This window comes from Sander vitreus, chromosome 20 (genome assembly GCF_031162955.1).
Source record: "Sander vitreus isolate 19-12246 chromosome 20, sanVit1, whole genome shotgun sequence".
Classification (NCBI taxonomy): Eukaryota; Metazoa; Chordata; class Actinopteri; order Perciformes; family Percidae; genus Sander; species Sander vitreus.
The window spans coordinates 2938036-2962294 of NC_135874.1; the positions used below are offsets into that span (position 1 = coordinate 2938036).

General features: G+C 41.6%; 1 protein-coding gene across 2 annotated transcripts in view; it reads right to left on the reverse strand.

The window, feature by feature from the left end:
• Positions 1 to 1097: 1097 nt before the first annotated feature.
• The window catches only part of brf1a (BRF1 general transcription factor IIIB subunit a), a 116456-nt gene continuing 93294 nt past the window's right edge, over positions 1098 to 24259 (reverse strand). For both annotated transcript variants that reach the window (XM_078276769.1, XM_078276771.1), the window contains 3 exons: positions 12062 to 12113; positions 2956 to 3115; positions 1098 to 1788 (listed from right to left, as the gene is read on the reverse strand). In XM_078276769.1, the coding sequence (XP_078132895.1) occupies positions 1757 to 1788; positions 2956 to 3115; positions 12062 to 12113 (244 nt within the window). In that variant the 3' untranslated portion in view covers positions 1098 to 1756. The remainder of the gene's footprint in view (positions 1789 to 2955; positions 3116 to 12061; positions 12114 to 24259) is intronic.

A 24259-nucleotide genomic window follows, 5' to 3' on the forward strand; every position in this document is an offset into this window, starting at 1 on the left:
AAACCAATCAAACAATTTTTGGATTTAATAACAACTCAGCAAACATTGGCACATAACCTGGGATTGCTTAAATTGTTCAAAAGGCAACATTATTGTAATACTTAGCAGAGCAGACAGCATGGATCGGCCCACTTATCACCTAAGGCTTTAATAAATATTGATCTGAACAGTGAGGTTGTTGATTGATCTTACGCTACCTGATTGTTAGATGCTTGTTTCTAAGTACATGTCACTGTTGAGAGACTGTATAGGATACTAGCTTTGTGACAGAATTAGTTATCAGGAAGCACTTTAGTAAATATTTGAGTGTTATGAATGCATAGTGCAAGTCCAAGGATAATATGTTTTGCATTTTGTTCGACTTTTCTCTTTGCTACATTACACCTCAACAAAACCACAGTGAAAAAAGAGGAGATACAGTTAAAAAATCATCCTGATGAGTGCTTCACAGAAAACACTGATATGGTATTTTGCAGGACAAAAGACATCTAGCTTAAATGGATAGTTCAGATGTTTTGCAGTGTGGTTGTATGAGCTACTTCTCCATAGTCAGTGTGTTAGCTACAATAGATGGCGGTCGGCACGCCCCCAGTTTGGAGAATCAGGCAGGAATACCGACATGGAGGATAAGCAATGTCCTGCTGTGGACGGGGGCAGCAGCTAAACACATTTAGACACCTAAAAACATCTCTATCAGCGCTTGTGGACGCTATATTTAGAGTATTTTTAGCGCTTTACCTTGCTGTCAGACAGCCCTTTACGACGGGGAAATGAAGCCGTTAGCTCTGCTCTCTTCAAAGTCACCAGACTCCTTTGACAATAACAGGCATGTGTGTCAATGTGTGACTTTGGTGTTTTAAAGAGTTAGTTCAGATTCACACAATAACACTAACTAACTAACTGATGGAGGCAGTGGTAGAGCAGCAACTTCTGTGTTCTGTGAGGTAATAATATTCTAAATATAGTGTCCACTGATATAGACGTTTTAGGTGTCTAAATGTGTTTAGCTGCTGCCCCCCGTCCACAGCAGGACATTGCTTATCTTCCGTGTCGGTATTCCTGCCTGATTCTCCAAACTGGGGGCGGGCCGACCCCCATCTACTGTAACTAACACACTGACTATTGAGAAGTAGCTCATACAACCACACTGAACAAACTTTCAGTTTTTAAATTTTGTGAAAAAGTTTTTTTTTTTTTTTTTAGATCTTCATTACTATAACTATTGTTTCAGCAGCATTTAAATGACTATATTTCTGTGTGAATCCTTACTACATTAAAATATAGTCATTTCAATGTGGTTGAATCAACAATTATATGGAGTCTAGTCATCTAAAAGTTTAGCCCTCTTTTTTATGTTTTAATGACTTCTGACCTGCAAATCCACAAACCAAAGGTCACTGGAATATTTCCTACATTTGATTTTGCGGTATTACCACCACAGCTGGCCTGTGACCCACACTGATTAATATACCTGAATCCCTTTATTTCCACTTCACCATCTCTGTCAGCATCCAAGTAGTGCGTCCTCCCAGTTCAGTCCAATTGAGATGCCAAATGGGACAAGGAGTGTGATATTTCCAGCTTTTGTTTTCTTGCGCACACAACCCATTTGTTCCTGATGGGAATTCCTTGTTTCTTTTGGCATCACCGCTGCAGCCATTGTGTGTCCCTGGTAGTAAACATGTGATACACTTTCAAGATTCAAAATAGTCCATACTAGTTGGGGATAATAACCCAGTGTAGACCACTGCTAGAATCAATCGTCGTAATCTCCATCACTTCCATATTCTGCAGGGTGGGACACACAGAGGGACAGATTAGATACACGTCTTTTACTATTATTTCTGATGTTTTGGATTAATATTACCGCTGCATGTTGCATTTTACTGTTGTAGATGTACGGCGAGAGATGCTTTAAGAGACAAACACTTTGATTTCAAATGACAGCTCCCATGTGTGACGGTGAGTGGAACTGCACGTACTTAGTAAACAGTAAACATGCTTACTTTCCACAGAATTGAGAGAAAAGTAAAGTCCACAGAGATGCTGTGTGCTGTGTGACTTCATGGAGAGCAACAACAGGTCAGACTAGTACAATGTAAAAAAGTGTCACTTGGCTCTCTGCAGGAGGAACAATCCATCAACGGAGTGACAGATTCTGGATTAATCTCCAGTGCCGGCAGGCGTCCGTCCTGCTCAGCTGTCTTCAAGTCTCTACCAGCTCCAGAGGTGCAGCTCTGAGGCTGGCCCTGACCTCATTGGGGAGGGGGCAGAGTACAAAGAGTTCCCCTACAGGAATCAATTAAGTAGCTCAGGCCTGCTTTTTTTTGCGGCAGAGTTGGGGGCCTTAACTTTTAACAACCAGAGACGTAAAGTGAAGAAATGTAATCTTACCGAGGGCTCATTAAAACATAGCAGGAGTCTGAGCCCAAACAGAGCCATGACCCACAGACGCACAGTCATTAAAAGAGTCATTCAGACTGTTTCACAATCCAGACACTCTCAGTCCTACTGAGAAGTGACAAAGCAGTCTGCCACTGTTCATGTCAACTAGACTCAAATGTGCAAATTATGTCTCTCAGCAGACTTGTTTTCTTTACATTCAAGAATATAAAGTCAAGAGTTCAGATTTATTCCTGACTGTTGTGCAGCAGTCTTCCTGATTCTCTTGTTTCAAGAAACAAACAAAACAATTGATAACTTATTTGTCAATGAGCAGAAAAATGTATCAAAAACAACTTAAATAGATGATTATGTAATTATTGCCAACTTACCAGTCAAATATTGGGAGGTTTCTGCTCCTCCAATGTGCTTGTCGCTGCCTCTATAGCCAAATTACTTTTTTTGTTGCCTAATTGTTTGTGTAATTACTTACAAACCAGAATAAGTTTCAATTTATGACGAAAAACGAGTGATGGATAGAAGTCTGACAGACCACGATGGGTTTAAACTGACCATTGCCGCCCAGCAGCTCCATGGCACTGACACAAGCCTCCTCTTCCTCCTCCTCTTCCTCTTCAGCAGCTGCATCGTCGTAGACCACCGGGCCGCTCTCCACCACCACTCCGCTGGCGGGGGCTCCCGCTGCCACCGGCAGGGGGTTGGAGTTGGCAATCTGGGCAAACAGGAAATATTGTTTGGTCGGTAGCAGATGTGCGTTGTGGAGTATTTTTTAATATTTTCCTCTGCGTGACACACGAGTTTCCCCGGGGAAATCTAAGCTAGATCTGGTTTCATATGCCCCACTTCCTTTAAAATGATAAAAATAATAAACAGTAGTATGGTTGTGATAGTGTGTGTGGGGAGCTTTGGGGCAGGCGAAGGAGATATTTCATCTGCCACAGCATCCCCCGTATATATATGACTGAATACAGCATTACTTTTATCATCTTACATTACATTATTATCTCATTTAGGATTCTACTTATAAAACTCTGCAGTCAACCGTGTACTTTGAATTGTACAAAAGGGTCAGAAATTAACCAGAGATCCTCGGGGGGGAAATAACCTTCAGAGTTCATGAAAAGCCAGTGAAATTAAAAATGAAGGGCAGAAATGTAATCAGAGGGCCTTTTTTTGCATTTCACCCTTTTCAGATTGTCTTGGCTGAGCTGTCAAATGTTTACGCATGAATATGACCACTTCCACCCTGTGGGCAACCGCAGGGGATTCAAACTGTAACTGTAACCAGGAGAGTCTTTCCAGATGCATGCTGGGAGACAAAAACTGAACCTTTTTTTTGATCAGAAAAGAAGCTGCCTGAAACAGAAGGAAATGTTGGCAGCAGAAAGAGAAGATAAACAACTGGTTTAAAAAGTCAGAGGACAGGGAGGGGACTATTTTCCAGCAGTGAAAACGATCACAAAAGTGAGTGTGAATGTTTCATATTTTAGTTTATATTCCCACAAAAAGGACCGCAGTTCCATCAAATGAACACTAAAAACCAAACTAAAAACAGTTAAATAAAATGGCCACTTACACAGGCGTGAATACAACAGTTAGTTTGGGGTCAGTTTCACGCAGGGTAGTTCCATTTAACCAGTGACAGTTAACTGCTTGGACGTAGCTATTGTAGTCGAACGACGTAGCTGTCCCTAGTGTAACAATACTACAGGTTATGGTCTGATCATCAGTTTTAATAATAACTTTTTTTCCCCATCAGTTTGGTGGATGACTCTAAATACTACTATACTGATGAGCCTCAGTCACTGTTGCTATGGAGAAGAAGCCAGTCAGAGGCCCGTGTGAGAATGCTTCATCGTTGCAGTTGGGAACAAAACATTATTCCAAAAGATTGATCCAGAATCTTCAAGTGAAATGATTTATACTGCTGAAATGGAAACTACAGTTTATTACATCTTGGGTATTATTTTGGTAGCTCTGGCCATCAGTTCTTTGGGTTATGGTAACATTGTACTCGCCTAAGTAACTGCTGCTCTGGGAACATGGTGACATTGCCAAAATAGGTCCACCTTTAACTGCATGTCAAAGTAAAAGTGAACGCACCCGTAACTTTGGTACGAGACTCAACTACGGCAAGTACAGTAGGTCAAAGTGTGTTGGATGTTTGCAACAGACACTTGGGTAATTATTTTTCCGTTTGTCTTTGTTGTAGCTTCAAAATAAGTTTGGCTAACCGGGGGACTGTTGCACAAAACTAGGATAAGGGATTAGGTCGGGATATTCAAGTTATCCTGGATGAATTTAGCCTTGACGTGGTTGCACAAAAGTAGAGGCACCTAAATTACCATGGAGATTTATTCTGTGCAGCTAGCCTGACCAGGCTAACAGCCAGGATTTATTAATCCTGCTGCCTTTTCTGTTCACTCAGTAGTGGTTTTTACCTTATTTTTATTAGCCTGCAATATAATACAACAGGTGTATATTGATGTTCAGTTAAGCTCTGTTATTATTTAAAGTTGTGACCATTATTTTTATAATTATTCATGTGACAGTCATACACAATGCGTATTCTCCATTTCTGCATCAGTAAATCTGTGATCAATACCGCGGTCTATTTAAGAAAGCCGTGAACGTGCACTTATCCCAGCTATCTACACCTGGCTTGACATAGCTTCACCTTCTCATCCTGGCTCGGCAAACGTGCAACCGATTAAGCCGCGATGAGCGGACCACACTAAGTCAAGCTGTGCTTTTTCATTTATCCTGGATTTCTTCATTCTACTTTTTTGCAACCCCCTGGTCTCACTGCTCATATTTCATCAAGTTTCTTCTAGTTTCAGCGATGTCACTATGTTCCCAGACCTTAGCAATAAACTTGGTGAGTTCAATGTTATTATTAGCTATATTTTTAAGTACACAGTTTCTTTTGAACTGATGACTCAACCAGGAATGTTTCATGTCCAAATCCCCTGCCATTGATTTAAACTGGAGGTTAACATGTTGACCTGTTCTTTGCTTGAGGTCTGGTTATACGACTATAACAGACACCTGGCAGCCAATCAGAAATTACTTTTGTACATAGCCATTTAACATATCAATATGGCTCCACTGCAGCCACACCAAATCAAGTCCATGCAGACCTATTGCACCTGATGATGAGTGATTCAATACGATATGTTTTTAAAACGGTGCTGCTGTCGGACACAGAAAATTCGGATCTCATTCTAAAAAACCACTTCAATCTGAGCTGTGCTTGTTTTGCTAAGCGATGAACTGTACAGATATCAAAAGGCAAACAAACTGTGACACCAGGAAAGTCAGGCGTGCACGGTGAGGAGGATTTCATTTCTACCCGAGAAACTAATAAAATATCCAAAACCAGACTTTCACTTTGCTTTCTGTGTAAATGCTGCAGATCATTCCAGCTTTGGAATGAAACAAATCTACCTTTGTGCAGAGGACACCCATCATCTTTAGTTTTTTCCACAGCGACTAAAAGGAAAACCTGCATGTTATCAATTTCCCTTCAGCCAGGGCTAATTATAAAGCTGGAAGAGAAGCAGGTGGAGGGTCCACAGTGTGACCGAGAGATTTTTCTGTTCTCCTCAGCAACAGGCTGTTAAAGTCTCTGCTGGGGCCCTTCCTTTCTGCCATCTCTCCCTCCAATTTGCCTCCTTCCTTTCCTCCCACATTTCTTTTATTTCATGCTTCCTCTAGTTTGGCTCTTTTTTCCTTTCTATCCACATCCTTCCTCACTTCATCCTTCTCTCCTTCCTTTGTTCCTTTGCGCATTGATTCTCGTTTTGGCTCCAACTGTCCCTCAGTCCTCCCCACTTTTCTGCACTTCTGATTTTTATATTCTCAGATTTTGATTTTACCCAACAATATGAGCAGAAAAAAATATCCACTGCAAAATCCCAGTGCTTTCCTTTTTCCTTCCCTTCAGTCCTTCCCTTTCCCCTCTGTGGATCCCTGCTGACTCTAACCCCACCAGGCTCCCCGTCACAGGAACTGGACACGTAATTAATTGCTGGTGAACACAGGCAACAATGCGAAAACATAAAGAAAAATAGTTAAAAAGACCTCATAAGAGCATAAAGACGGTGCTCCAGACTAATTAGGAGGTGAGAGCTGTTAAATGGGTCAGGATGAAGGGTCTGGGAGAGGAGATAAAGCTGGGGAGAGGGACCAGCAAAATGTTTTTGTGTTGCTATTAGACATTACTGTTCACATGAACTAATGCTGCACTACAAACATTGTGTCTCATGTTAGAAGCAGAGACTCAAAGTGGAGTATTTACACTGTTAGCCGTCTGTGTCTCAGTGCTTTAACGAGAAAGATACACGGCTCGTTAGGAGTGAGAAGGCAACTCCAACCAACTACAGGAAACAAGCGCTCAGAGGGTTTTATGGGTGTGAGGATGCTGACATCTGATCGCCTGCAGTTACTCATGCATGGAACAACTTGCAGAACTAAATTAACGGAGAGTAAACCACAGTCTGGATTAATGCCATGTCTCCAAGTGTTTTAAATGGCATGACAACCAGGAAGTATAAATTACAGAAAACTCCAAAGTTAAGTTAATCATGTCCTTGTTGGTTTGGTTTTCCACATGCTGCACGTTTTGTTTAGCAGTTGCTAGGTTCTGGCCATGATTAGCGTCATAAAAACTTTCTACGATGCAGAACAGAGTTGCAATAAAACTATTTTCTGCATAAATCGAAATGTAAAGTATCATATAGCAATTACTAAGTTAAATTTGGGACAATTTGCTCATATCGTGGACTGCACTGTAGCTGTATTGTCATTTTTACTCTACTATTTAATCTGTTTTATTCTATTTTAGCTTATTTACATTATTTGATGTTTCTTTTATACCGTGTTTGATGCCTTTATTTGTCATGTAAAGTACTGTGAATTGCCTTGTTGTTGAAAGATAATAAATGTGCCTTGATCTTTAAGAAATGGCACCTTGTGTAACTGGCAGATCTTAAAGAGATAGTATGGCTCTTTTGCAGTGTGGTTGTATGAGCTACTTCTCCATAGTCAGTGTGTTAGCTACAGTAGACGGGGGTCGGCACGGCCCCAGTTTGGAGAAAGGCAGGAGTCTGGCTGCTACATTTTAAGCTTAAGTTTATTTAAATTCAAATCGACAGGCATTTCTGACGGGAAACAGAAGCCGTTATATCACTCCATACTTACATACAGTCATTTTACTTCGCAGAACACGGGTTACTTCTCCAAACTGGGGGCGTGCCGACCGCCATCTACTGTAGCTAACACACTGACTATGGAGAAGTAGCTCATACAACCACACTTCAACAGATCCAAACTATCCCTTTAAGTCTTTGATAACGTATACAAATGCAACAATTGCTCGGGCTGGTTCTCACACTGATGTTAACAAAATAATCCTAACTTGGGTTCATCTTATCTGTTTTAAGACAGGAAGCGCTGAACAATCACAGCTGGTTCAGACCTCTGCCTCTCTGCTTTATCGGGTGAAAGAGAAGGTCACTGCGTTTCTACAGGACGAGCTGAAAACGCTGCTCACCATGTGGTTTACCACCGCCCCGCTGGCCAGACAGCGTCTCTGAGAACCCAACTTCAAATAGACTCCGCAATCAATTGCCAAGACTATTGCTTGCATAAGCAGACTATAGCTGCCACGCCAGAGTGACTGTCTGCAGTTCAAAGCCCCTCTCCCGTGACCTCATCACCCCTTTCAGATTTCTAAGCCTCTCTGAAAATCCCCACGTCTCACCCTGTGCTGTCTGCTCCCTCCACTGGAGCTTCAGACCAAATGTGGTTCAAGGGAGTAGAGGAAGAAGGGAGAGGGCAGTAGAGAACAGCTGGGACACTTTCAATTGGTAGAAATGAACTTGTTACTCCTTCTCTGCCTTGTGAAGGGATTGTTTCCTCCCTTGGCTTGTTTGAAAAATGTACAAACTAATTGCTGGATCACTGAAGAGGGTGAAGGAAATCAGTTTGTTGTTAAGCGCCCAACAGAACAAGTTTGGCAGTGACACCCAACGCACAAACATCTCTTTTCAATCTGGCCCTGCCGCTGCAACATTACATAACACGAGCTGCGAGCGTGGAGCAGCCTAAGCCAATGGCGACGGCCGTTTGCTTCCAGTTCCCAGGGGAAGTGAGGGAGTTGCTAAGTAACAAGCCTTGTTGACCCGGCCCCTCGTGGCAATGTTTTTATACTGGTTGACAGAGCCTGAGCTCCCCATTCAGAGCTGCCAACAGCACATGATGGAGAGGGAGACAAAGACAGAGCAGGAGGAAGAGATGAAGAGAGATGAAGGGATGGAAAGGAATGTGGAGAAGGAGAGGAAATATAAAAGGAGAATTACGGGAAAGAGAGGACAGCAGCAGAGCAAAACATTAACAAGAAGACATGAGGACACGAGGGAATGAAGCATGAAGTGAAATGGTGAGAAAAGAAGAAGAAGAGAGGGAGATTCTAATAGGAGAACAACAGCAGGAAAGGGTGGAGGAATATATGGCAGAGGAAGCACTCGTTTTGGAACTATTTTACCCACTGTAAAGTTTTCTTTTAGTAACCATTCATTTCCTCAACACTTCTACTCTTTTACGAGTTGCAAGTGAACGCACCATTAAGTCCAGTCTGTGTTGTTTCTCCGAGTCAGCAGTGGCAATGGTGCAGTTAGTCTCCTCTGTGTTTTTAGCTGCAGACTGTTGGATGTCCCACTGTTGGAATTCTTTCCAGTAAAATACAGCCACATGGCAATTTAGCTGTCAGCATTTTAACCGTGTTTAAGCCAGCTACTAGCTAACGGTAGGCTAACCTTACCTTCTGCCAAGTGTAATACGCTTCACATGCAGTGATGCTTCTGCTGCCTGTAATGTCCGTTTCGGAGCACCACAGAGCAGCGCAGGCATTTAAGTGGCACCGAAATCTGCGTTGCTATTCGGTCCAGAAGATACCGGTCGTTTTAGGCACCGGGTTTCGGTACCCAACCCTAGTTGTAAATCAGCGTAAGAACACTGTAAAGCCACTTACACTGATCAACGGTAAAATCGTGACTTAGGGTGCAGAGCATAGTGCAAACACTTCAGAGGCAAAGTGCAGTGTAGGTATACCGTAAATCACGATAAGAACACTGTAAAGCCACTTACACTGATCAACGGTAAAATCGTTTTCACACATACCTCATTTGGTCCGGACTTTCGGACTTTTCAATTTGATCCGAACCAAAATTACAGGTGTGTAACCTCCCCCGGACCACGGTCCGGATCAAAAGACCAAAGTTTGGTCCGATAAAAAGAGGTGGTCTCATGGTCCGGTTCGTTTATAGTGTGAAAGCATTTTTTGGATGGTTCGGACTTTTGGACCAAATACAAGAAGCTCTGGCAGGCTCTCCTTGTGTTACAAGACCGGGGAATAGCTCGGTGCTTAGTGTGTAGGCTACATGAGTGTGCGACGGTGAATGTGCTCAGAGCAGACAGCTGTCGGCTATCAGAGCAGAGAATACATCAGCAGTTTATTTGTTAAGTGGTAGTAAATGTACAGTGTAGGTTTCCGTTTGTCTCTGAATAAATGCTCCAGAAAGAAAGTTCCCGTGTCTTGCTTCTCAACATCACAGCAAAACAAAAAGAGCCGCAGCAGTAGGGGAGAGCAGCAGTCAGTTGAAAAAAACTCCGACACAGAGAGAGGATACGAGAGGACGGACAAGCCCGTCTACAACCCAATCAATTACAAGTATCTGGAGACGCAGCTTATGTATGTGATGACGGCAGGACGTAGTTTTGTCACGTACAGATCTTTAGTGCGCTTGCATAACTGCAGTGTGAAAACAAAACTTACCGGGTCAAATGTATACAACGTAACAAGAACATCCAGACCTTGGTTGTCATCATAAAAAAAAATTATTTTTTTTAAATGGCACAGCCAGCAGAACGCAGAGTGGTTTTACAGCTGATCATGTGTAAATACCATGTTGCATGTTGAACTGTACTGATACTGTATATTCATCGAAATATCATCAAAATCAAAAAAATTCATAAACGCCAACTTTTCAACAGACCTTAGTCCAGTCTAAATAGACAGCCAGGTTTTTCCTGCTGCTCTGTGTTGCTCCAACAATAAGCTGAGAAAAGAGCATGCTGAGTTTTGCCTTTTTCTCCCAGAACAAGGTATCTTTGTTAAGAGTTTTATGTCTATCTGAGCTTCTAAGTGCCTTCACTGTGAGTCACCCAACGCTGTACTGTATATGCTGAAAAAAGAACGGGACCTTAACTTCCCAAACATTGGACTCATGAAATAACTCCTGCCACTTTGCTTCTTTATGGAGTGACGAAGAGGAACATGGCAGTAGTTGTGAAGAGCGAGAAGTAAATCATCAGAAAGAAGACAGATCAGCAGTAATGTGAAGCAGAAGGCGAAGAAAGGATAGTTAGGAATGTGTAAAATGAGATATGGGGGAATAGAAAAGGAGCAGCACAGAGTGTATATGAAGTCCAGAAAGCCACTGTTAAGACTTTGAAGATGATGTGAAGCTACCTGTGATTGAATTTGGGTCCAATTTAAAATCAAATTAAGACAAAGTTGGGAAAAGTGGCCTGTATCTCCCTGAAGATGGCTGCTGAAAGCTGTTAAGCTGTAAATGGGCAGCATGAGGACATCCTGTTCAAAGACATATAACTGGGTTTAGTTAAGCAGATAGGGCACATATTGTATTCTTTCTGGATTCATCTAAAAGCTGACGATGGGCCAACAGAAGCCCATCACTGCAGGCTGGTAAAAAATAGCCCTCTAAAGTGCTGTTTAAGACATTTTTATGTCGGAGTTTAAGGCTGTATTTATTTTAAGACCCTGTCAGAGATTTTTAGGAGCAGTGAACGCCCTGGAGGGAGAACGAGAGTGGAGGAGGAGTAATAATGGAAGGGCAAACAAAGACGAAGTGAGGTTCACCTCTCACACGGTCTGAGTGGAGATTCATTTATCGCCCGTCTGCTCTGAAGGAGATCTGAGCAATCAGCAATTAGATTTTAATGGCCAAGCAGGAGAAACTGATGGGGAATTACAGCCTCTGTTACAGTCACAGCTTCATTATGTGGAGACAGGAAGCCTCTGGGTTTGGATCTCTTTGAGAAAAGGTAAAAGTCTGGTGATACTCGGAGTCCATTGCAGTGGCCCGGGTTCAAATCCAACTTGCGGCCCTTTGCTGTGTGTCATCCCCTCTCTCACTCCCCCTTTCCTGTATATCCACTATCGCATAAAGGGAAACCCCCCCAAAACATAATCTTAAAAAAAATAAAAAGTATTGTGAGTGTGTGTGTGTGTGTGTGTGTGTGTGTGTGTGTGTGTGTGTGTGTGTGTGTGTGCGTGCGTGCGTGAGTGAGTGAGAAGGAAAGTGAGGCAGAGAAGATAACAGTGACTGAATAACTGAGTGAGTGTTTTAGAGGAAAAAGCAGAAGGGGAAGTTATCTGTTAGAGTGATTGACTGGGTGACTGAGTATTCGTGCGTGCGTATATGTGTGTGTGTGTGTGTGTGTGTGTGTGTGTGTGTCTGTTGAGTGCAGGAGGGCAAAGCGGGGTCTAAGTGGGAGAGTGAGAAGGCCAAGTAGAGGGCGAGTGAGTGATGAAGACGAAGAGCAGATGTGGTGAAGATGGACGAAGGCTCACCTGCTCCACAGCCAGCTTCTTGTTGGGCTGTCCGCTGATGAACGGCTGCAACCTGCAAGACAAACACCACAGTGCCTTCATTTGTTGCCTTCATTTCACTTTTTTATTGGACATATAAGGTAACAATCCTATTCTGCTACCTTGCATCTTGGATTTAAAGATGTTAGATTCATTCAACGTTTCAAATATCTATCATCTGTTTCATTTGGCACTGGAAATGTAGAAATGTAAGGGATACCGAATTCTGCCATTAACTAGGGGTGGGAAATACCAAAGAATGTGGTTTTAATCTGATACCAAGTAATACCAGGGCCAGAATCACTGTACCAATACTGATACTCTTAGTATTAAAAGTGGCTAAGGTACTATCATGTAAAGGAGAGCCATGTGTCATTAAAAGGCTACTTCTGATTTCATTTCACTTTCATCACTGAATAGCTTTCCATTATGCATCTCTTTTTGCTATTTTATGTTAATGACAAATCAAATGTAAATGCACTTGTTCTTTTTAAAGCAAGCCCAGGATCAGACTCTCCTCTTGAATTAGGAAACAGGACTAAATGCACCAGTGAACTTCACCAGAAGTGCTTTTTGGGTGGTCGACAAGCTTCAGAAACCCCTCCCCCCGACACCTTTCAGACGTCAGCTTTGGGGCACATTTCCGAAACCATCAACCCAACATACACTGCCAATTCATGCAGTGGATGTGAGACTATAAGCTGGGTTTGAACTTCTCTCAACAACTATTTCTTTCACTTCAAGATACTGTCTGGAAATGTGAGTCCCATATTTAAACAATATCGTGTTTCCCCTGACTTTGTGACAGCAGGCTTTTCATTCTGCCTTTGAGTGTGGCCGTTCAGAAACCAACCCTAACAGTCTACAGCCATGCTAGTAGCTTTGTGAGGCTGCACTCAGGCACAGAAGTGCTTTATGCTAAATGCTAAATTCAGCATATAGTAATACAATAGTAACATGCTGCAGGTATAATGTTTGGCATGTTCATCACCTTAGTTTAGCATGTTAGCATAACAACAGTCACTAATTAAACACAACGTACAGTTGAGGCTGATTGGATGTTTTTTTAGATTTGCAGGTATTTGATGATGAAGCAAAGTATTGGACAAAGAAGTTTTTAAGGATTCAGAGGATCACCAAAGTTATTAGGATTCATCCGCTGGGCACAAAGGACATCTGTACAAACATTTGAAACAATCCATCAAAAAGATGTTCAGCAAAAAGAAAAGAAATTCTTTTTATGTGTACAGTTCCTAATCTTAAACCAGGACAGGCACTGGTAACAGCAAGAAAAAACATGGGTATCACAGTCGGCTTCAGGGGATGAAAATAGTGACATAGTTATTAATAACCACTGTAATATTAAAAGTCATATTGAACAACGATTGCTGACTCTTGCCATCTTCATAGAAGGCACAGCTGGATATTATTAACATTCGAGGGCTCCTTGCAACCTGTATTACAATATATTAATATATTCATTACTCTTTTTATTGCAGGATTTACTGTTGACACAATAAAAGTTGAGGATTTCATTTCGATTACTACCGCTGCTCTTTGAGTCTCTTGGCTTCAGGCGACCGGCTCAAATTACCCGGCAACTGATGGGAGCGACAGAAGAAAAAAAAAAAGTGCGTGCGAATGTGAAATGAGACCAGAACTTTGACTGACAGGCAGATCGTCTGTCTGTGAGCGCAATCTCTTCCTAGACAGTCACAGAGATAATCAGCCATGAATGTACCACCGGCAGTAATTCCTTAGCAGCCGTCCCCACCAACCCAGTAGCTGGAATTAGCACAGTTCCCGGAGGCTCCCCGCCCCCTTCCCTGCCCACCCGGCCCGCTGTGGAGCCCTCCCTGGAGGCTTACAGTAAGTGCTCAACTCTCACTGATAAGAGAGAGAACGCGACTGAGCTTTTAATTAATGTGCTTTAACCAGAGGAAAGAAGGGGGGAAGGAACGGGGGAGGATGGGTAACAGAGAATGTGGCATCTTCACCCGCAAAACGACCCCCCTCCTTTCTCAAAGCTCATTAGAAAATCCCAGCCAGGCCGGCGAATCGCTCCCCGCTGAGAGAACTATTCAGGGCCCGGTACATGTGCAAGACTATATTCGCTCCCCTGGGCCCTGACCCGGACACTGGAGGGAGGGAGGGAGGGAGGAGCGAGGGATGAGAGGAAGGTAAGCAAACAGGCAGAGAGGTGGGGAAAGGGTGAAGAGGAGAAGGAGGGCACAGGGATAAAGGGTACAAAGGAGCAAGCAAATAATGAGATGGACTCGGGGCACCGAGAAGGAAATATAGCACTAAGAAAAGAGGGGCGGAGAGATTGAGGGTACAAGGCAGCAGAGAAGGAGGTAAGGAGGGAGGTAATAAGGAGAAAATGGTTGGAAAGGGAGCGAGGGAGGAGGAGGGTGGGAGAAGAAAAGATGGGAGGAGAAAAAAAGAGCGTGTTCGAAGAACAATCTGAGAAATCGCATTAAATCTCATCAAAGATCGTTGACCTGCATGTGACTCCAATTCCATGTGGATCAATAATCAATACAACAAAAATAATTCCCCTTCACCCACTGTCACTGATAAACTGCCCAGACCCTGCTGGTCGCGGGTGCTGTTATCACACGCTAAGTTCACCAACTTCTGACATTTACTGAGATGGAAAACATAACGTTAATTAAAGGGATATTTCACCGTTGGAAAGATGAATATATCTTTACATTGGGTCACTTATGTAGTAGAAATGTGAATTTTTTTTTAGAAATTGGTGGCTTCTAGGCCGAGAAAAGCCAGAAAATGTGTTTTTGGCTCATGTGGATGAAAGACACCAAATCTCAGAATGCACTTCTTCGCTGCTTTAGCGTCTACTCCCAAGCCACGCCTACCGTTTACAGACAATGAGACAGTCAACTCAACTGTGTTTTATTGTCATTTCAACCATATACACGAAACAACGTTTCACCATGGCTCAAGTAGTTACACAATTAAAATATATAAAAACCACATTATATAAAAACGACATACGAAACAGGCTACATTTAGTGCACACACATTATATGCTCCGTAAAGTTCAGCTAACACATAGCTACTAGCATTAGCGCTTGGTGGGCTATAAACACCGAGTATAAACAGCCGTAAATTTGCGTGCAATGTAGAATGGTCGGCATTTAACAGTCACAAACTCCACCAGCAGTTAGCAGTTAGTTGGATACAAGCACCCCATTTCTGCACCAGGCAGTCCGTGTTAACACAGCCCACCTCCACTAGCTCCACTGGCGACAGAGCAGCCGGCCAACAACAAAAACACAGCAGTCTCTGAACTCGCGTTGAGAGTTTCGTTGAAGTCGGATGTAGTCCAGTTTGTTGTCTAATGAGCGGACACTTGCAAGCAGGATTGATGGAACAGATGGCCGGCTAGCGTTAGCTTTCCACCGGCAAACTCTTTCAACGTTCCCCGCTGATGATGTCCCTTTACCGGCCAGAAGCATCGAGCAACACCGCTGGTCTCCATAGCAGGCGGGCGAAACTCACGTAGTGTGTCGACTATTCCGTCTGTAATAAAGTGTCCTCCATATTCTCTGATCTGTACCAATGTATCCCAGTGGTACACGTGTACATAAAAAATAATTATGAATATTATATTCTATTTCTGCCAATAGACCCCTCCTAAATCCAACACACTGGTTATTCAGATATTCCACAATAATCTATCATAGATTAAAATCCTCCAAATCCGCAATCGCACATAAACTGGACCAAACTGTGTGAGCCAAAATAGAAACCAATGCTTTCTCCTGTTCAGTATTACAAATATTTTCATTTTAAATTCTTACTGAGAGTCTCTGGAGTCTTTTACACAGATATTGCATAATGAAACTAGGAGCTGCTGTGTATAAAGTCAAAACACACACTCTCTCTCTCACATACATATCCTCTCTCTCTCATTACCACATTAACTTCTCCCATGATTTCATTTCCTGCATTAGAGCCATTTCATATTAATGTAACAGCCCGTCATCTTATAGATCTTTTAATCATGCAGTGTGCTGTTTATGCTGCTGTTTATTATGTTGTAGTTTAGCTCGTTAGCATCGAGGTGAGACATTCCTACAAGCATCTTCTTGTTTTCAATCTTGCTCACTGGTGATTGCACCCGTTTCTTTTATTTTAATCAACTTCCCACCATGCTTCTGTGTTTTAGTTCTGCATAAATAAACTGAGACAAACCAATGTAAAGGGAATACTTTCATTATTCATACGATAATCTAATCAATAACATGACGAGAAGGAAGGATGAGACAGAGGAGAAATAATCTGCAAAATGGGGGTTGAATAAAATTAGTTCTGCGATGAGCTCGGATGTACATAAATGAAGATAATAATCTGAGCTTCCAACTCGATTTTCCAGCTGGGGACTGGATCCTCCGAGGCACACACGCACACAGAGAGAAACGCGCACACACACACACATAGCCTCCTTCAGCACAATTAAATCAGGCATAATCACAATAAACCCACACACGCAACTAACTGTGGTGCCCACTCATACTTTCCCAGAGACGAAAGTACACACAAAAGTATACATACAATGCAGACTCACACACAATCTCTCACAAATGAGAGAGTTGTGTCCATTCAGACTGCAGTGCATTGTGGGCCGGTGTGCAGCTTGGCAGGAGAAGATGTAGATTAAGCCAAAAGAACTGATTGTGTTTTCTTCTGCTCTGGCTGGCTGGTCCGTACAGCACTGACCCCATTCAGTGCGCACACACGCACACACACACAATAACCCAGTAACCCATCCGTGGCCGTTTGATGAGAGCTGTGACATTTCTCCAGATGGATGGGATTTCTGGGTCATTTAGCGGCCGGCTGAGCACTGCGGTGCTCGGTTCGTCCGTCTCTAATATTTTTGGGGGCCGTGACTGATCTTGTGAACAGAGATTAGCCACTCATTGAGACGGGTGGCTCTTGATGGCTGTGGGCTAAACACCAACACCTTTGCATACACACACACACACACTTTACATTTTTTATATAATTATCATATATTCATATATTGTGTGTTTCATAAAGTATCGTAGTGTGTTATAAGGCAGTGATGACTCTGTGTGTGTGTCGTCAGAGGCTGGTGGTGTGACCAGAGGGGAGGATCACAGTTTTGTACACCACTAATCACATAAATGGGGAGGATCACACGCTATTTGATCTTAGAAGCACTTCAGTTTCTGACATGATTTGATGCTTAAATTCCAAAGATCCAATCTGATTTTCCCTCTCTGACTCTGGGACGGTGCAGTGAAATCGCCCTTTAACCTCACCCAGCAGCGTTACTCTTTGTCATCTAGCTACGGCTGCATTACAGCAAAAAGAAAAAGTAAAAAGAAACAATTACAACTGAATTTACAGACGAATGTATCATTGAATGGACCTTAAAGTGAACTCTAAGTGAAAAAAGCATTTAAAACTATAAACAAGAGGCAGGTAACAGAATTAATTGCACGCTTTGATGTTTCCAACTTTTTAATCTGTATTTAGGAAAATGTTTCTCAACCCTCTTCTGTTCTCTTCTTTGAAGAATAATACACCACACAATATTTCTATTCTACACATATTATGCAATAAACGTCTCTCAAACTGAACCGTATACAAAATGTAGCTTCTTCACAGGAGGGCTGGAGGAGGACCTAAGCAGTATAACAATGGGAGGTAAAAGGACAGAAAAAGTACAAAATATAGAGAAACAAAAAAGTGATTAAATTAATAAAATATGTATAACAAATTAAAGAATAAATGACGATACATAATAAACAAATAAAAACATTGTTTTTCAATTGTTTTCAAATTTAATAATAATAAAACATTCTCAACCCTTTACGACGGGGAACTGAAGCCGTTATCTCTGCTCTCTTTGAAGTCACCAGACTCCTCTGACAAAACCAGTCATTTTACCTCACAGAACACAGGAGTTGCTGCTCTACCGCTGCCTCCATCCACCTAAGCTTTTAAAATACCAAAGTTCACGTCTTTTATTAAAATGAGTTGAGAAGCCGGCAGCAAAGCCTAACTTCACTTAAAATGTTATCAATCAGAGAAAGGTTATCCCCTCGTTGTAAAATGTTTACTGTACCTGCAATGAGTAAAATGCAGAGGAGGAGATTGAAATTAGAGCTTCCATCTCCACAAAACCATCTGGTGAGTGTTTGATGGGCTATTTTGTTGTGTATGTAACGTACATTAGACAAAAGAAGGGCTGAACACGAGTCAGATAACTCAGGTCCGATCCTGGTCGTTAGTGTGAAAGAGGTAATAGAGGCATCAGTATTAAATTGAGACTGTTTTATAACCAGTTAAAAGGTAATTGCAGCTGCTTTAACCTGTTCTTGATATTATGTGACAATGGGAAAAAACAAGCATCAGCAAAATCCTCCACAGAACAGAAGCCCGTTTGCTGCATAGTTTGGGGATTTATTGACATTTTGGTAAAGGAAACGTTCCTTTAATTAGTATGCAACAATTCTTAAAACTTTATCAAGAGGAAGTGGGCATTTAAAGTTGTAATCCCTCCCTGTGGGACGAGCTTCCCACCATCAGCAGGAAGTCACATCATATTAGTATTCGAGACCATGCTCCAGACTTTACTCAGCTCAGTCTACAACTTGCGTCCTTTCCCAAATGTTCATTTTCTCCTTATTTTACTTCCCTGCAGTCTTTAATTCATGCAGGTTTCCTGAGAGGGACCCAGGTTACTGTCTCCTCTCGCATTCATGACTACATGTGTTCTCTGTCCTCTGTAAGCACTTTAGTCCTGTTTCTTTAGAGTCCTTTGTTAACGTGGTAGATGTGTTAATGATTTTCTAGGAAGGCAGATGGTCTTCTCCTATTCACTCATTCAGGTCACCTCTTTGACTTCATCTCACTTAGTTTTAGTGCAAAAAAAAAAAAAAAAAGTCATTCCATTGACTTTCAAAGCTTTTACTTCAAGTACAGAAACAAACTAGCACTTTGTTTTTTGACTGAGTGATTTTTTTTTTTTAGATGTTTTGGTTCAAGGATTCTTTCAAAATCAACAATAGAAAAGAAGTCAAGATCATCTGAAACATGTAAATCACAATGCTATTCATCACATTAAGTTTCTGAAACATTTTATTAGGGCTGCAACTAATGATTATTTTCATTACTAATTAATCTGCCAGTTGTTTTCTTGATTCACCTTTTAATTATTTGGTCTGTAAAATGGCAGAAGAAAAGTTTAAAAGTTGCAAACAAACTCCCGCACACTGTCAAACTTGCAAAGATAATACAATGAAATTAATAATGAAATAGATGTGCAAAGTATTTCCTAAGAAGGTAGTTTAAAAATTGTCCGTCACAGTGTCCCACAGGTCAAGATGACATCTTCAAATGTCTTGTTTTGTCCGAAGAAACGTCAAAACCCCAAAGATTTTCCATTTCATGAAAATCAGTTTTGTTTTGACTTAAAATGACTTACAGTAAACAATAAATCCATTTGTGAATTTGTTGTCGTTTAAATTATGGTTCTGTTTCATTTCAGCTCTAATTGTTAGTCATCCATCCATGGTTGCATTTCTTGAATATATCTTGAAAATGATTGTAAAATGTTGTCCCGCTTCCCTTTGCACAAATAGTTAATCAAAATGAGAAAAAAAAGAATGAATTGAATAAATAAAGACGGTCAATATGAGTCTTCATAGGGTGAGCAGCCTCTCACAATCAAAAACAAGGACTGGATATCAATCAGAAATACAACAGAGGCGATATTTAGTGGCTGATTATGGCAGCATATGTTATGTGTGTTCTCTGAAATGCTCTCCAGCTGACATGCTGGAGGTACGAGCGTTCTGCGTGACAGCGGCGGTTAACCTGCGCTCACTGGGAGAGTCTTGGACTCACTTGTGGAGGTCAGAGGTCAAATGGCCCGCGGCGGCAGACTTCTCGGCAGAGCTCCGTCTCCATGGCGACCATTTACAGCAGCGGGGAGTGGCTCCTGACGCACAGTAAGGGCTCACCGTGCAACACAGCGGCCGTGTATTAATCACTCCCCGAGGAAAACAATGGGGCCATATGGAGCGCACAAACACACGCACACACACACACACACAGGTTGCTGTCGACCACCTCCAGATCTCACAACACGTGGAGAGATGTGAAGCTGTGCTGAACTGTTTTTGTCGTCTGTTCTGCTGGTTTTTTATCTTGTGCAAAAACGGTAATAAAAACAATATTTTTGGGGCGTCCTAGTGACATGCAATGTTTAGGATGCATACCATATAACGCCAAATCGCCATTTACTTCAGTGGCGGAAGTAATCCGATCTTTAGTGAAGTAAAAGTTGCAGTACCACAGTGTAGAAATACTTTGTTATAACACATGCAGCGGTGGAAGACATAGTCAGATTCACTTAAACTTACTGATGCCACACTGTGAAAATACTCCACTTCAAGGAAAAGTCCTGCATTCAAAATCTTACTTCAGTAAATGTAAAAAGTAAGAGTACTCATTATGCAGGACATCCTATTTTAGAATAATATATATTATTGAATTATAATCATTGGTAGATTACTGTGTGTATAACTTTAATGTTGCGGCTACTAAAGGTGAAGCTTGTTTTAATTAATGTATATACTGCTTAGCTTATTCTATCATCATATTATACAATTTAATTGTTAATAATATTTTGTAAGAATCTGAACTTGTAAAGTACCTAGTAACTAATGGTGCCAAAAAAAATTTAGTGGAACAATATTTCCCTCTGAAATGTAGAAAAGTAGATGTATAAAGATGAAATTACTCAAAATGAGTACAAGTACCTTAAAATTCTTACTTGCATACAGTACTTGAGTAAATGTATTTAGTGACGTTCCACCACTGGTTCCCTTTGCTGCAGGTCATACCCATCTCTCTCCCCATGTTTCCTGTCTGTCTCAAGAAAAAAATGATCTCAAACAGTAACAGAAATGAAATGCATCTTTCATGCCATTGAGGACTCCATTAAAACCATTAGGCAGCACTGCAAGAATATTTCAGCCATTTTCCAAACAAAGTAAGCATACTATTCCTTAGAAATCAGTGTCTGTAATCAGAAAAATTAACCACAAGTTTTTTTCTGGCACTGGCTGCTCACTTAGCCCATAAAAGTAATCCAGGATCTGAACATTGGCATGAGCAACACATTTCATCAGACTCATAAAAAAAGACAACAAGCCATAGGGCTTAAAAGGGGCTCTGTGGAGTATTTTTATAAACAATTAAAAGTGTTTCACTTCCCATTTACTTTTTTAAATCCTGCATTTTAAAAAAGCAGTCTTGGATGTGAATGGCATCACACACGTGTTCCTGAGCGCCCACAATACAAACAATAAGGGAACCCACATGTAAAAACATCGCTCCATAGCGTTACCAGGGGTCAAAGACAATTCAGACGAACTCTCAACATTGTACTGATAAATACAAGAATATGGTGATTCGTATCTCAACACGTTGACACGTATCTCAATCACAAACATTATTAGAGCTTGGTAGAAGCATGCTGCTGCATGCTTATTGGCTCACTGACGCTGATGAGATCTACAACTTAGGTATTGAATGACAATAGTCTGGCTATCACCAGACCAAGCTCAATCTTTTAGGATTGAACATTAGTCTGGGGAGTCTGCTCTGTATTTACTACTGCACAAGAGGCGTGATCAACGGGCATAGTTCAAATGACTCCGTACGCAATTGGATAGTCCTTCAACCAATCAGACCAACGATCCGGGTGACGTACTTTACACACACACACACACACACACACACACACACACACACACACACACACACACACGGGGCTTGAGTTGAGCTCCATTCTTTTGGCCACCAGCAGGGCTAGCCGGTAAATTAGGCTTTCACCAAAGCCGGTCGGTAGTAAGGCAAACACATCCTCCTTTTGTAGGAATTGTTCCAGGGAAAGTTTCTGTTCCGTTTTTAGAGAAAACTTGCCTTTGAAATCTTTTAAAACCGCAGTGACATCAACCGGTTGCTGCGCTTCGGTGCCCGCCATGTTGAATGTAAATAAAAAGCTGCTTGCCGTCGCTTCTCTATCGTCATTGTGTTAAACCCGCCAATAGCGCGCCAGGTGGATAAGCCAGTTTGTGATTGGTCCCCGCAGATTTGTAACAGAGGAAGAATAGAAAAATGTACAGGTTTCCAGCCTGAGCTGCAGAGCAAAATCAAATCGTTGGCAGATGGGGCTGGGTTTACCCAGTCTAGAATGACGAGGCATTTTTCGATACTTTAGAGGCAATTCGGTTGGTGCCTAGAAAATATCTGACCTGTAACCACCTCTGCATTTTCACTTTGTCAAAGTATTAAGAGCATCAGTGCAACTGCAACCTGTGGGCCAGAGAGATCAATCAGCTGCTGTGTGTGCAGATGTTCATGATGCTGAGAGGTCCAAAGAGTTCAAAACCAACATCAGCACTGTGTGACAAAACCATGCCTCCTGATTCATTTCAATGAGACATTGCATGTTCAAGTTCTGCTGGAACACAATGCAACACATGTTGTTAGCCAATCAAGTAAGTGCAAGCACACATTCCCCTTAGACGGCTTTGTAACGAGAATTGTCGATGTGTAGCTTTTTGGGATCTGATCTGAACTTTCGGTCCCTATCTGTTCATATAACCACGTGCAGTGCAACAAGTATTCAGATTCTTTATGTAAAAGTATTAATACCACACCGTGAAAATACTCCACTACAAGTAAAAAAAAAAGTGCATTCAAAACCAACCATTCTTAAGTAAAAGTATGTATCAGCAACATCTTCCTAAAAGTATGAAAAGTAAAAGTCATAAAATCATATTCTATAAGATCACCAGGTTTGTAGTGTCACTGTCCTGTGAGAACCACATATCTCTGAAAAGTCAACTTTTTATGGTGTTAAAAAACAGCCCTGTTTTCAGCTTTGTGACAGTTTTAAATTTTGGTTTACATTTTGTGAAGTTATTTAAACTTTTAAAAAGATTACCACTATAAAAAATAACTTTAATATCAGCTGTTGTGCAGAGCCCGAACCAGGCACACGGCGTAGGCTACATGCAAGTGAAGGCGCCCACCATCCCGCCAGTGCTCCGCAGTAGGGGGGGGGGGGGCAGGCGCCATTCATCTGATAAATACAACGCAGCGGGGGAATAAACAGCTCCGTAAGAAGGAGGGAATAATTCTGGAGCCTTTGCTCCACTCACATGCATTCAGCAGGCACACAGTCCTTATTGAATCAGACAGATAGGCTACTGAACACTGCTTATTGACAGTAACACGCCTGCGGTGATGCGGTGATAAGCCTGACTTTGCGGTGGGGTTCACGTGACTAACGGAAATGCTGTAACCGCGACAGCCTTATAAAAGAGGCTTCTGGTCAGTAATTTAGTCTGTATTCCAGCTTATGTAATATTCTTATGAAATAATAGACCCCAGGAAGAGTAGCTTTTGTTTAAGACCGACAGAAGCTAATGGGGATCTTAATGAACAAACAAACAGATGGAAATGATACATCACTGATAACCGGTTTTACAACGAGGTTACAGCTTTATCTTTCCCTCTGACGCCATCTCTCTCTCTCTCTCTCTCTCTCTGCCCTCTCCCCTCTTTACGTTGTATTAAAAGCTCCTTGTGTCTCTTTTACCTACTTCACCTCCTCAAAGCTAGAGTCAAAACTCAAAAAACTTTCTGAATGGATTATATATCAGCTGTGAAGATGCTAATGTGTTTTTGTGCAAAAGTTACATTTACTTAAGTTGAAATTATTAGGTACCATTCTGGGCAACACTTCATTTTAACCCCCCTATTTAATATATGTATTTGAACAATGTTTTGTAAGACATTGTAACACTGTGATGTAGTTGTATATTGTACAATGTATTTGCCAACAACTATAAATCCTCATATAAAGCAAGAGATAATGACTAGTTAACCTCAATTATAAAAAGATTGACTTCCTGGAATCATAATAAATAAAAAAATAAAAAAAACAATCCCATTTCTAAAAACACAGCAGCACCGTGAGGCAAGTTATTTGTGAATGGAATAAAACCACTGACAGCACTGCACCATCAGTGTGTTCCTAATTCACCTTTCATTACAAAGACACATCGCGGTCAATCTGTCCTCTCTCTCCTTCAGAGTACA